We start from the raw sequence: 14,432 nt of genomic DNA on the forward strand, positions 1-14,432 counted from the left end.
AGTGACAGTGGGAGCTATGGAGGGTTCTTACGAGATGGAACATCAGGTCTTTCCAGCATCTCTCTGGCCTCAGCATGCCGCATGGACAGGCAGGAGGAGGCTTGGCTGTTTGACAGAGCGTGATGTGACCACAGGTTGAACAGGAGCAGTAGAAGCCTTAGGATGACAGAATGGGATCCCAGGGAGGGATGGGGGGACAGCAGGAGCAGCAGGCGTGCCCTAAGCACAGAGGTAGGTGCATAATGCTGATCCTGTTCAAGCCAGGGAGTGCTGGACATAGGCCAGGTTGGGAGGCGAGGAGCAAGGCAGATCGGGTGGGTTGAGGCTAGAAATGGATGCAGGACTCTGGGGTTGTTTTGCCTCCAGCCCTGCTCCCCTCTGGCATCTTGTCATCCTCCTGGATGCACAGGCACCACTGATTTGAGATGGTGTGGACCACGGCCTGGGTGGAGACTGTCCTCCACCAGTCCTGAAGTCAAGTCCCTGCAGCTACTGGGGCTCCTGCAGGAGCTGGTTTGGCCCTGGCCCCTTCCACCTGAGCCACCCCCCCCGCACACACATACACATACCCTCTGCTGACCCTTCTTCTTCCTCCTCCCTGGCCCTCTCTGCATCTCTATCCTTTCACATCTAGAGTTCACTCTGCCTGTACCTGTCTCCACATCCAAAGCAGACCTCTGCCCTCCCCTCCTGTTCTGACTCCCAGGCCTCAGCTTGTGCACCCTGTGTCTTCATCACAGTGCCAGCAGGTCACTCCCTACACCCATGCCCTCCCAGGCCCCTTGCTCCTGTGCCTTCTTCCTCCACCAGAGCCCTGTCCTTCTTCTCCCCTCCTCCCACTTCCTCTCTCAAGATTTGGATAAATGTCACTTCCTTCTCCATGATTCCTGTAACACCAGAGCCATCCAGATTAACCCGTCCTGGCAGGTTCTGCAGGGGTCCACCTGTGTGGACAGGGCCAGCGACAAGTGCTAGGGAGCAGCAGCCCAGTGCTTGCCAGGTACGAAATTGACAAATCTCCTGTTCGCTGCCTGGCTCCTGTGGCTTATCTCCAAATTTCTTTACATGGAAGGAGGCAAGCTGTGCCTCTGACTTCATACTGCTGGAGAGATACCCAGGGTGAAAGTTTCACGCAACTTGATAAAACAAATAAACAGAGCCACTGAACTGGATTTAAAGCTAAGCAAAGCTGATCCTGTCTATCTTCCTTTTCTCCTTCCTGGGTCTGGGCCCCAGGTCTCAGGGCAGAAGAGAAGGAGGGGAGAGGAGAACAGAGCCAGGGGCCTCACCTTGTGTTCCAGGCACTGTGCAGTAAATACAGCTCTTGCTCTCCTGCTTTGTCCTCTCTGCCAGCTGCATGTTCAGACAGTCCTGCTAGGAAGGGATGAAACTGGCCACCTTCACCTTCTCCAGATCCCTTCCTCTGCTCGGGAGCTAGGTGTGGGAGAGCAGCATCTTTGAGCCCTTGCTTAGAGTGAGGCTCTTTCATGTGTGTGCTTGCGTAGGAGTTGCGTTTAGAAATGGCCTCATGGCCACTTGACCTTGAAGGATGACAGTAGTAGGACGAGTTCAGAGCCACTATGCAAAGTCACTTTCATTTTTGCCTGGTCTGCTGCAATGCATCCATCTGCCTTGAACCTGGTCTTGCCTTCAGATGCCCTGCAGGTGCACCAGCTTAGGTGTCCAAAACCGGCCTCCTGTCTTCTGTCCACACTGGGGTACTACCCTCCCCCACACCATGCCAGAAAAAGCACCTTCCTCCATCCCAAGGCTCCTGCCGGCAGCCAGGACGCCGCACCTCCCCTGTAGTCACTCAGCTCTGTAGATTCTGCTTCCTGTGTCCCTCCCAGGATCAAAGCTCCATCTCACCAGCCTCACTGGGACTGGTGACGTGTCCTGCAGAGGGCATCCTGCTTGCTTCTCTGACATGAGCTGCCCCTGTGTTCCTGTCAGAGGGATCGTTCTAGAATGCAAGTTTAGTCATATTTCTTTACAAGATGAAGTGGAAGGGAAAGGCTACCTTAGCCTTCATTGGGCAGCTGCCATACACCAGTCACCAGCAAACACCAGCCATTGTCACATTCACCATCCCTTCAGTTTTCACAGCAAGCCATTGTATCAAGAAACCACCGAAGCTCCAGGTCACTGGGAAATTGTGGGGCCTAAATGCAAATATAGACCTTCTGGGCTGTCAAATCCATTTTCTTTCCAGTGTGCTGTACTGCTTCTAAACTTCCTTAGCCCACTGTTCTCTGGGATGTGGTCCCTTCTACATTTCCACCCTCATTGTCCCATTATTCCTCTCTGTTCACCACTGTGGAAATACATCTGGAGCTCTTCATTCTGGACGTTCCTTGCACTTTCCTATTTCTGTGCTCATGAGTCCCCTTTCCACGAAATGCCCTTTTCTTTCTTGTCTGTCTAGTGAACTCTTATTTATCCTTCAAAACCAAACTCTAATGACACCTCTTCTGTTAAGCCTTCCAAAACTGACTCACAAGCAAAGTGATCTGCTGCTATATTATGTCCTAGAAGTGTAAACTGTGCTCTTGGGAGACAAAAAGCCATAGGGCTCAGAATTTCAGCTCTTTCAATCACCGTGAGTTGTGTCCCCTTTGGCAAGTGACTGGCATTCTTTGTGACTCGTTTTCCTCACCCGTACGATGTGTTACACGGAGTCATAATACAAATGAAATGAAACACAAGGAGTACTTAGAATAGTGCCAGGGCTGAGTGCTCAGTAAATACTTTTACCATTTTTACCGTGGCCCCTAGTACCCAATTTAGTACTGATGTTGTGTGAAATAGTGTGTGCTGAAGCACATTGAAATTCCTGACTTGCATATGGGCCCCAGGAGCACAGGCCTAGAAAGTGTAGGTAGTTTGTCCAAGGTCACCACTCTGACGTGTGAGGGATTTCAAGACCAGTGCTCTTACCCTCTGCATGTCAGAGTGTGTTCCTCCTATGGTCTTCTCTGAATGTTAAGTCTCAGCTGGGATTTAGGCCAGGGCAGCAAGGTTGCACCAGGTTCTGCCGCAGGGATGACTTAGACATACTCTCTGCCTTGGGAAGTCCCGGTGCTCAGAAACTAGAGCACAGCGTGTGAAGCCGAACACATCTGTAGGAGGAGCCCAGAGGGGAGAGCAGATACTATAAGGTCCAGGGAATCAGAGCCACCGAGAGGCACACTGGAAGCTTCAGGACAGTTACTCTGGGCAAAGGAGGTCCAGAGGGACAAGGTGAGCCAAGGGCAGAAGGTCTGAATGTGAAGCACCGGAACATCACAGAGCTGGGAGCAGAGAAGGAAGAAAGATTGCCGTGTGTGTCAGGCCTGGGATGTCCTTCAGGTTTTATCCCAGGCAGTTGGGTTGAGTTTTGGTTTTGCTTTTTCACATCCGAGGTTTACTGAGACCCGCTGGGAAGCAACACCCTGCTCACCTCAGTTGTGCACATGGAAGTCAACTTAACCGTTGGCTTTTCCTGCCTCGGAGTTATCACCAAGCAGTGTGGTACTGTGGTTAAGATGTGCTCACTGGGCCTGGGCTAGGGTTCAAATGCCAGGGTTCAGCTAGGCTAGAGTTCAGCCCTGTGTAACATAGGGCAGGTTACTTAACCTCCCTGTGCTTGGCTTTCTTTTTTCTGTTAAATAAGAATGGTAATATCTAAAATTCTCACAACAGTGCATGGCACTCGTGAAGGGCTAAAGAAGTGTTCGTATCATTGTTATTTGTACAGTCCGTCCATCACATCCCAGGACCATAGACGAATCCTGCTGTATCAGGGCCTAGGAACCAGACCACTCACGGGAGCTTCTTGTCTCTGTGCCCACAGCGGATGATGCCTGTGGTGGGACCCTGAGAGGACAGAGTGGCATCATTTCCAGCCCCCACTTCCCCTCTGAGTACCACAACAATGCCGATTGCACATGGACCATCCTGGCCGAGCTGGGAGACACCATCGCCCTGGTCTTCATCGACTTCCAGCTCGAGGATGGGTACGACTTTCTGGAAGTCACAGGGACTGAAGGCTCCTCCCTGTGGTAAGTATCCCCTAGCCTCTGCAGCTGTGCACTCCTGGGATGCACATGGTCCCCTTAGTGCCTGGTCCTGCAGCCTCTTTGCCACTCATTATCCCTGTGGTTAGACTCTGCAGCTCATCTCAATGAGCAATTGTGGGTTGTGAAAATTTAACATTCGCAGGGTACATTTTACAGATTTTTACAAAATTTACAGATTTTCTTACCTGATTTGAATCCTGTCCTTGCTGAGCAATTTCATGGGGGTCTTGTTGAGTAACTTGAGTTAGGACTAAACTGCTCTAGGGAGGTGGACAGGCTGTCAGTAAGTTTTTGGGAATATTGTTCCATTGCTGGATGGCATAGACAGAGCATCCAGCAGAGAGACAGAACCTTAAGGGGAGATTGTTTTTCCATTGCCAGGATGGAAGACATTGGTAAGTCTTGCCTTTGGACCTTCTTCTCATCCCAGCTTTGCCAAAGAGTGAGGCTCTTCTGGACGTTCCTGGGCGTTGGTGGGCCAGGTGGTGATGGACAGCTGAATGCTTACCAGCCTCCCTTTCTCAGTGTCTGCCAGACTTAGACTCACAGGATTGCCCAAGCTGAGGGTGGCTTGTGGAGTTTTCAGCTGGGACAGGCCTTACACATGCTGGTGTGGTGCTTAGGACATGCTCTGTGTTCTCACTGTGGCTGCATTATCAGAATGAGAATGTCAGGGGAGTGGTAGGCACATCAGGAGCCCTTGGAAGGATGTGTTCCCATATGTATCAGGCAGGGGATGTGTGAAGATGTCTTCTCGGCCTTCATTGCTGCAGTCTGCCAGGGGCTGCCAGACTCCGTGCCCAAGGAGGGAGTCACCACTGAGGATCCTGGGTGAAGCAGGAACTAGACAGCTTCAAAAGTCAGGAGAGGACAGAAGACAAAGCAGTTAGGGGTGGGGAGGTAGGCAGGGAGAGAGGAAGAGAGAGGGGAGGGAAGGAAGCAGGAGTCTCTCTGATTTCATGCCTCCTGTTTACCATGAGCTGGATCCCTGCTTAAATGAAACATGGTCTTTGGAGGAGCTCATGGTGGGATGAGGAAATGTGACAGATCTGCAGCAGGGGTCAGGGGTGGCTCTTTAAGAAGGCTGAAGTGGGAAGGGACCTGTGAACACAGGTCTTGAATCTGAGCCTAACTTGGGAGGAACTTAAGTGTCCTGGTACAGCGTGGGAGGTGAGCTCACCTGGGGGCAAAGAGGCCTGCTGGCCTGAGCTTGTCAGGTCATTTCCTGCCCTGGATGTGGAAGGTTGCGAGAAGCATAGGTGAAGACTTGCTCTGTTCTGTGGTGGAGGTTGGTGTTCTTAAGTGCCCATGACTCCAGCTAGGAAGGGGCTCAGAGACATGGGGCATTCAGTAGTCTAGAATCCCCTGTAGCCCCTCGGGCCACTGCCTCTGTTTGTAAAATACTGATCTTTCTGACTGCAAATGGAACACACTTGCCTCTTGTAGGAAATGTGGAAAATAGCAAAGCTAGAGAAAAATGAGTATAAGATTGTGCTGGACTCTCCTTTGACCTTTTTGTTTGGTTGAGATCAAGCTAGCTGGCTATTTATATACATATATATATATATATATATATATATTTATATATTTACTATTACAAAATTAAGATCCTAATATAGCTCGTCATGTATTTTAACATGGTATCATGAATTTTTTTCTTATGTCATTACAGATGCCTCCAAAATATAATGGGTATAGGCCCAGTATGGTGGCTTACGCCTGTGACCTCAGCTACTGGGGAGGCAGAGACAGGAGGATCAAGGTTTAAGACCAGCCCAAGCAAAGTTAGTGTGAGACCCTATCTGAAAACAGATTAAAAGCAAAAGAATTGGGGGCATGGCTCAAGTGTTTGCCTAGCAAATGCTAGGCCCTGAGTTTAATCCCCAGTACTGCCAATAAAAGAAAAGGAAGAAAATTATATATATTATATATATATATATATAATTTATACATGTATATATATATATAAATATGATGAAAATATTATTTATTCAGCACTGACTATCAATAGGTATCAGGCCAATTCTAAGTTCAGTTTCATTTCATGTTCATAAAAATCCTACGAAAGAAGTTACATAATTTTCCTCCCTTTATAGATGAGGAAAATAAGGCCCAAAGAGGTTATGCTATTCACTTGAAGTCACACAGCGAAGAAGAAGCAGAGCTGGGGTTGTGCCACAGATTAGGCCCACTCCAAAGCCTGTCTCTTCAGCCAGGATGGCATGCTGCAACATGCTTCATGTGTGATTTTGTGGCTTTTTTTTTTTTTTTTTTTAGCACTCCCTCGTAAGTGTGCATAGTTGACTTACTGGGTCTCATGTTAGGTTTTTCCCAGGTTTTTGCTTCTATAAATAGTTGCAAAGATGGATATCCTTACTAGCTCCCTCTCTTCCCATCTCAAGGCCTGTTTGACTCACTTGTTTGTCCATGGGCCAAAAGTTCTCCTGCAGTTTCTGCCCAGGTTTTGATCCTACACCTTGTCCAAACCTCTGGACTGAAACCAACCTGAAAGAGCATTCCTTTTCCTATTAAGTCACTCGGTGGGAAAGGAATTAAGCAGAGGATGTCATTAGGGGAGTCACTCAGAACTCTTTGCCATAAGATTAAATTATAATTATTTACAGGGCTGGGGTCACCATTGCCGGCAGGATGTATTTGTTGTTCTAATTTATACTTGCATAGCAATTATGGATAAACAAATGTAGAGGCTCAGGACGTATGTATGGGAAGAATCTTTCTCTCCCTGGCCCCTCTCTTTTATGGTTCCCTGGTTTCCTGTGAAAATTTGATGCTGCTGGTTTATGAGTATACTGCTTTCATTAGCATACATTAAGATTTCAGGCTGTTCTCTTGAGTTCTGTGCCAAGGCATGGAGAGACGGCAGTTTATGTTAGAAAAAGATGGATTTTAACAAACTGGGCATCAATTTACCTATGAAGACAGAGGTCCCCATCTTCACTCACCATCTTCACCAGGCAGCAGGTTCCTGGTGATTCAGAGGGGAAGGGGCATGCATTGTCCCTGACTCAGTTTCCACTCTTCTCCCCCTGTGAGCAATCCATGGTAGAGATTTAATTAAGGGTTTCCAGTTATTTGGATCTCATGGACTAGCAAAAGAATGGTGGGAACCTAGGGTTGAAATCTTTTATTTTGTCAAGTAAGGCTATTAGAAGAAAACCTGCCAACTCCTCAGCACATTATTTCATAAAACAAAGAACAACTCCCAGCCAAGAATGTGGCAGGAAGTAATCACTTGGAAACCTTGTGCTGACTTCATGAAAAATGGGGGGCAAGGGGTGCATAGAAACAGCCATGCATGCCCATCACCAGTACTGGATGGTACATGGACATCTGTTGGTAGACTTGGTCTCTGTTTTGCTGGTCTTTGCTGGCCTTTGGGAATCCCATGGCGCATGTTTTGTACAGGAAAAGGCCATCACTGTGGTGAGCCCTGAGCCAGCTGCTCTGACTTACTCAGAGCATCCCTTTGTGTTTAAACCTGCTCTCCCCTCTTTATTGCTTTGTATGTGTAAGATTGACCATAAACAAGAGTTGAGCTTGACCAAGTCAGGCAGTAGATTTGGTTTTACTCTCTGACTATATACCCCATCACCTACACAGTGCACCCAGCTACACACACACACACACACACACACACACACACACACACACACACACACACTTCATCTCCAGTTCACTGAAACTCAATTTAGAGGCTAGATTCTCTTCACTGATCCTTCTCAGGGATGGAGGGGGTGTCTCTCTTTGTTCTGCTCTCACCTGATCAGTTGGCTTTGAGCATCATGGAATCCAGTGCCTGTCCCTCACATGAATGGAAAGTGCTTTCACCATTGCCAAATTCATTATGAGGCCCTGAAGGTATTCAGAATGTTGGGACTGGAGAAGCAGAAGACCTTTTTAATACCAGAGTGTCCCTGGAGGATATAGGGATGCTATTGAAATGAGTAAAGGGGATCACCTGCCCATTATAGAGCCGGCCTCTCCACTGCTGGAGAAGTCAGTGAAGTGAAGGCAACTGAGAGGCCATGAGACCAGAGCCTCTCCCTGCTCTGTCTCATGCTCAGCATCCTTCAGGAGAGCAAGCCAGACATCCCCTCTGCCAACATGGGAGGAGGGCAGTGCAATTTCAAGGTTAGGCCTTGAGCTATGTCAGCATCTTTGGATTTTTTTGTTTTTGTTTTTTTTTAAATTTTGGTTTTTGAAACACTATCACTATGTAGCCCAGGCTGGCCTCAAACTCTAAATTCTCCTGCCTCCACTTCCCTGGTACTGGGATTATAGGCATGCAACACCATGCCCAGCTTGTGTCTTGTCATGGATGAAGAGGAAGCCAACTTGGGAGTCAAATAGACTTGGCCTCAAAGCCTAGATTTACCTCTTAATAGTTGTGTCATCTTGGGACATTCACTGGCCCCTCTGAGCCTCAGTTTCCACACCTGAAAATGGGACTCATAATACAATCTATATAGCATGTTGAGAGCTAAACATGAGTACCACTGCCTGGCTCCTTGTAGGTACAACACTCCTGGGATGGGCACCAGTCAGGGCCTCACTCTGAGAGGAAAAGGGGAAGATGAGGCATCACTAGCAGCCCAGGGCCTCCTGGGGCCCATTCTTGGTGGTGCCATTAAGGCCACTCTCAGCTTCCCAGCCCAGGAGCATCTCACCAGGCAGAATGGCACAGCCTGCTGCCTCAACTAATCCAGCTCCCAGGAGAATTGGCTGGAAACTCGGAGGAGGCCAACTGGTGGGTGGACTGAAGGAGACCCTTTTTCTAAACCTTTCCCAGGACCACATTCTGCAGGTCCATCCCAGCAGCATTGGTCTCTACCCAGACTGGCCAATGAGTTTCTCTGCAGAGAAGCAGAAACCAATCCCACTAATTCAGCTCATGGGCTACTCTGTGCTGGGTTAGGAGCAGGTGTGCTCAGGGTCTGACTCCACTCCTGCCCCAACAGACCCAGAGAGCAGAGGGAGAGGGACACAATGTGGAGTAGACATTCAAGGGGACAATGGGACTTTATGAGACAGACAGAGAGGGCATGACATCTCTGCTGGGACCCTCTCTGTCTCTGGTCATGAAGCTGGGGGGGGGGGTCCCACTGGACCCTCATCTCTCCCTGCCTCAACCTAGTGGTTGACTTCTTCCTAGAGCAGGGAGGGTGGCAGAGCCAGGGCCTGATCTGTGCTCAGAACTGAAGCCAGGCTTGTCCTGGAGGTCAGAGGAAGTGCGAGCTGTAGGAGTGTGTTTGTGGGGTGTGCATGTGGGGACTCCAGTGCTCTTTCCCACGTGTGGACTTTCTATGTGGACCCTGGACCATCCTTCCATGTCCTTAGCTGGGACTCTGTGATTCAGCCTCCTAGGTGATTCCTGTCTTCTCTGCCTTGCTCCTTTCATTAGACTTCAAGTTCCCTTCTTCATTTGTTTTTCTGAACAGTCAGTCTCTGTCTGCCTGTCCTCTGTGTCACCACACTCCCAGACCCAGTCCCCCAAGACTCATATGTGACAAATTTGCCTCCTCCAAACACAGTGAGCAGAAGAGCACAGAGTGCATTCAAGGGCTTTAGAGGTGGTGTGGGGGAGGTGCCACCTCAAGGTGAGAGGCCCCAAGGAGGAGACGGCATCAGAGCCTAGCCTCAGGGTGGGGGCCATTTTTATCTGATAGGTGAGGGGTGCAGAGGGCTTTCTCTGAGAGATGCTGCTGGCCCTTCTGGCCAGAATGCAGGAACTCTCCTGGTCCCCAGGATACTGCTCAGAGAGAACAGGACATGGTCCAGGAGTTCTATAGGTCCCTTCTCTGCATCCACCAAGGGGTCTGGAGTCTACCTCTAAGCCTCTGCAGCATCCTTCCCTACCTGAGAAGAAGGTAAGTCCACCCTACCTGCCTGCGCTTCCCAGTTCCTGCCCCGGGGACACTGGGTGGACCAGACTGTTTCTGGAAAGAGGGTTTCCCTGGAAAGTGGGATGGACACACTACATCATCTCCCCTCATCCCTCCTTTCTCCCTGAGAGCCTTGAGGGCATTCCTGCTCTTTGTTACCCTTCATCTGTTTGCTTTTATTTTTGTAGGTAGGGATCTAAAAGCTCCCTCCTACTTCACAGACGTTCAGTTTGAACATAGTACTGGCTACACTTTCTCCTTTTGAACGACCTGTTTTAATTATTAGGCATTTTACACATAGAATTTAAGCCTACGAGAGCCATTTGATCTCAGGGACTTTTAACTAGGTATTTCATTCAGGGGCCATTAGACACAGATAGAGTGAGAATGAGAGTAGCGTGCCAGTGGGGACCTGTTAATAATACCTGTTCATTTATTTGTTCATTCACATATGCTGGATCAAACCAGTGGGTTAGATTCTTTATGTTCTTTGTTATTTCACCCCTATTTATTTTCTATAATCATTTATTGAGCCCCTTCTATGAAACAGCCTTTCCCAAGGTGCTGAAGAGACAAAGACACAGTCCAGGGTCCTAAGGAGTTATTTATTCATCCCACAAATGTTTATGTAATAGCCATGCGCTGCTGGGCCCTAGGGCTCACGGTTGGGGCTGGAAGGACAATATTGTTTAATGTTTTACAATATCATACGTTAGGTACCTTTCTAAGAGGAATAAAGGATTTTCCCCAGAGACCAGAGAGAAATGCAATAGCCAGGATTCCTTTGGTTCAAGAAATGGAAACCCACCTCCCACGGTCCCTAAAAAGGACTACTGTAACTGAAAAAAAAATCCATGACTTGACTTCAGGTATCGCTAGATCAAGGCATACAGATAATGCTGTTCCCCTCTTCCTAGCTTTCCTCAACTATATGTTAGTTTCATTCTCAGGTAGGTTTCTCCATGAGCTGGCAAAGATGACTAAGTCCCTTTTGCCTACCTGTCTTAGCAATCCAGCAGAAAAGAAGCATAGTTCCTGAAGGCTACCACAAACTGCTCAGCTGTGATTGAACCAGACTCAGTCATGCACCCACCCTTCAACAGCCTAAAGTCAGAAATGTTCTCATGGGCTAGATCCTGGTCACATGACTTCCCACCTACCCCATACCTCATGCTGATTGTAGAGTAGGGGTGCTCCAACAAAGGAAATCATGGGCACTAGGTAGACTAAGAAAGCTAAGATTATCCTCCAAAAAGTTGTTCATCTTCTTGACACATGGAGGCTCAGAATAGAGGACTCAGAGAAACAAGTCCCTCAGGGGATGACCTTTGTGTTGAACTGAGGAATGGATAAGATTTTTGCCACCAACACAAAATAGAAAAGAGCCCTGGTATATTTGGGGCATTGAAAGTCAGAAGCAGGGGGCGACATAGGAAAGGCAGAACGTGATCACAGACATGAGCAACAGAAGAGTTTGGTTCAGGGAGAGCCTTGCCCCATGTTCATGGTCAGAGATGGTTCCATAGGCTGTGGAAAGCAATCAAGGGATTTAAACAGGGAAGTAAGATAATCACTCTGAATTTTAATGCTGTCAAATTTGAAGGCCCAGGAACCAGCAATAAAAGTTGTTTGTGACCACTCAAGCAAGAGATGACCCAACCTTGAGGTATGGCAGCTATGAGGGAAGGAGAGGAAGGGCAGCTATCAGAAAACATCTCAGATGCAGAATCAGCTGCACCTGGGGTTCATGAGAAGGAGGGTGAATGCAAGGGTGGAGTCTGGTACAATGCCTACCTCTCTGGCTAGATGTCCCTAGACAGGGGAAAGGGCTAGGGTGGGGAGGTTGGCAGCACGTGCCAGCCTCCAGCACAAAATGAGCAACAGAGGGAAGTGAAGGCCTCAGAATTGAAAGAAATGAGGCTAGATTCAGGGAACAAGCTGCTCTTTGTTGTGAATACACAGCCTTTGGGATAAGACTGGTAGGGTGGTGATGAACTCAGTTGCTCTGTCTGCCAAGGTTGGTGTCCACATGACTCTGGGCGACATCTCCATGAAGAGCACCAGCTCATTTTCATTGCCAAAATCTCCTTCACTGCTACTTAACCATCTGTATTTTAGCATCAGCATCTTTCCATGTAGTTCCTTCATGCAGACAAGCTACTTGGGGCCTTCTGTCATCTGACATTGGACCTGGCCCTAGGAACACAACAGCCAAGAAGACACACAAAAGCCTGTACCTTTGTGAAACTTAGGGTCCATTTGGAGGAGCCAGACATTAACAAAATAAACAAAGCACACCTAGTTGTGCTATAAGGCTGTGCACAGGATGGGGACAAGCAGCAGTGAAGACTCCATTATAAAATGAGAGGATCAGGGAAGATGTCACTGAAGGGATGGGATTTATCTAAGATGACACCTGTTGAGGAGGAGCCTCATGGGAAGAACTCCAGGCACAGCATTCCAGGCATGAAAGCATAAAGGGCTATCATCAACATGCCCTATTTGCCTTTGAACTTCATATGTGCAAGTGGCATAGACCTGGCAAATGTCCTCTGAAGTTTTATCCTCGAATGTCAGGAGCAAGGCAGGGTCAAGGTCCCAACTGGCAGAGATGCTCAGAAAGCTGCTGAGATGTTACATGACTGAGAATGCTGAGCTCAGTAGTGCTGGTAAGCAAGCAGGCCCATCCCAGCTGAGACTCTGAGACCTGCCCAGGGTCTGTGTACCTTCTCTCCCCTTCCCTCTTTGCCACCTCTCACTGCCTTAAGCCACACCAAGAAACCGTTCTTTTCTGATGGAGCCCATGAAATTGCATCTGTTGTATTCATCAGGAGCCAGACCATAAATAAGCAGCCCTTTAAAATCTCATCTCTGTACCTCTCGGAGTTGGAAATAGCATTACAAGCTCCATAGCTGAGACGTAGGAGAGGATTAGTGCCCTAGTATGCCGTTGGCACGTAGCCATCTGGAGGGTCGAGGCCTGGCCTCCTGCACTCTCCTCGGAGTAGCAGCCTGACCTCCTCACTTCTGTAGGTGAGAAGTTGCTTCCAGAAAGAAAACAAAAACACAAGCTGGGAGGAGCTGGACTTGAGCTAATGTTGTCTGCCCTGGGCACAGAGCTCTGCTAAAGCTTGGGGTTCGGCAGTTGTATATGTAGGAAACAAAGGTCGGGCAGCTGGTCTGCCCTCCATGGATCTGACTGCATGCAACAGGTTTGAACTGAGTACCTCATCTGTGAGGAGACCTGTGCCAGTACTGTGAAGGGCACAGACAAGATGCTGTCCTCGACCTCTCCTGAGGAGCTGCCAGGTGTCTGAATGCACAGCTAAGACAGATGGAAAGAGTTGTTCTGGGCCCTTCCTGAGGCCATGCATGCTGGCAAGACCTGTCTTCCAGGTCTTGGAATGTTGATTCATTTAGATTGTTCAAGGTCTTTGATTTCTCATTTGGGCTCGAATGTTTGTACCACTCACTCTTGGCTCAGTGTACCTCATATTTCACACGAGTTTTGCCTCTCTGGCTTCTTCCAGCTCTTCTCAGATTCCTAGGACTGACTCAGGTCCTTGGTTCTTTCTCTGAACTTGTACTTGTTGTAATTCCAGCTGCTTCTTGTCCGGTGGGAGTGTGTGTGACACCCACAGACTAAGGAAGCAAAATTCACAGAAAATTATCTGTGGACAGCCTGTTGATGGTTTATTGAAGGAGCAAAACAATCAGTTGAACTCAGCAGTTTGGATCATTTGGGATGGGAGAAGGGAGGGTTGGTGTGAACAAAACAGGGAAGCTTTGTGAAGGATGAAGACCTCTAGTGTCTCTGGGCATTTCTTATCCAAGCTTCTCGAAAAGTGGCCTACATATGACATTCAATGACTTTTCCCATCCATTCCCCACCTACTTCAACCCTTCACTTTTCTTCCCCAGCCTTTCCCTGAACCCATTCGCTGCAAGATCCTCAACAGAGAACACCCCCTCTGTATCACAAATACCCCCACTGCCACCTCCAGAAAGTATTCAGATCCTATCTTAAAGGACACTTCAGCAATACTTTATGTTGTTTTTATTCTCCTGTTAGAGTTCTCTTTTCTCTGCCTTCAAGGTCCTCTTTCTGGTTCTTCTTGGATCTTTCTACCCATTCCTTCCTCCTCTCTCTCCTTTGATGTTCCTAATCCCTTCTTGCCTTACTGCTCTGCTCACTGCACACACTGTTCCTGGGTATGGTTCCTGGGTATGGTTTCAGATACCCCCTGTTCGTTCTGACTTCCAAAGCTGGCTCCATCACCCAACCTCTCACTGAGCATCAAGCTATAGAGCAAATTACCTGGTTGACTACATCTCTACCTTGATGTGCCATCAATCTCTCAACTCAACTTGTCCCAACTCTGCTCATAATTGACACCCAAAATGGCCGGAGTTTGTTTCCATTCTTAGTTTTATGGCACACCCTCTACCTGTTATCCAAAAATCTGATCAT

General features: G+C 48.4%; 1 protein-coding gene across 4 annotated transcripts in view; it reads left to right on the forward strand.

The window, feature by feature from the left end:
• Csmd2 (CUB and Sushi multiple domains 2) overlaps positions 1–14,432 on the forward strand; it is a 546,763-nt gene that overhangs the window by 195,471 nt on the left and 336,860 nt on the right. For all 4 annotated transcript variants that reach the window (XM_074080637.1, XM_074080638.1, XM_074080635.1 and 1 more), the window contains exon 5: positions 3,833–4,040. In XM_074080637.1, coding sequence (XP_073936738.1) covers positions 3,833–4,040 — 208 coding nt within the window. The remainder of the gene's footprint in view (positions 1–3,832; positions 4,041–14,432) is intronic.

The sequence above is a fragment of the Castor canadensis genome, chromosome 7 (genome assembly GCF_047511655.1).
Source record: "Castor canadensis chromosome 7, mCasCan1.hap1v2, whole genome shotgun sequence".
In the NCBI taxonomy this organism is placed as follows: domain Eukaryota; kingdom Metazoa; phylum Chordata; class Mammalia; order Rodentia; family Castoridae; genus Castor; species Castor canadensis.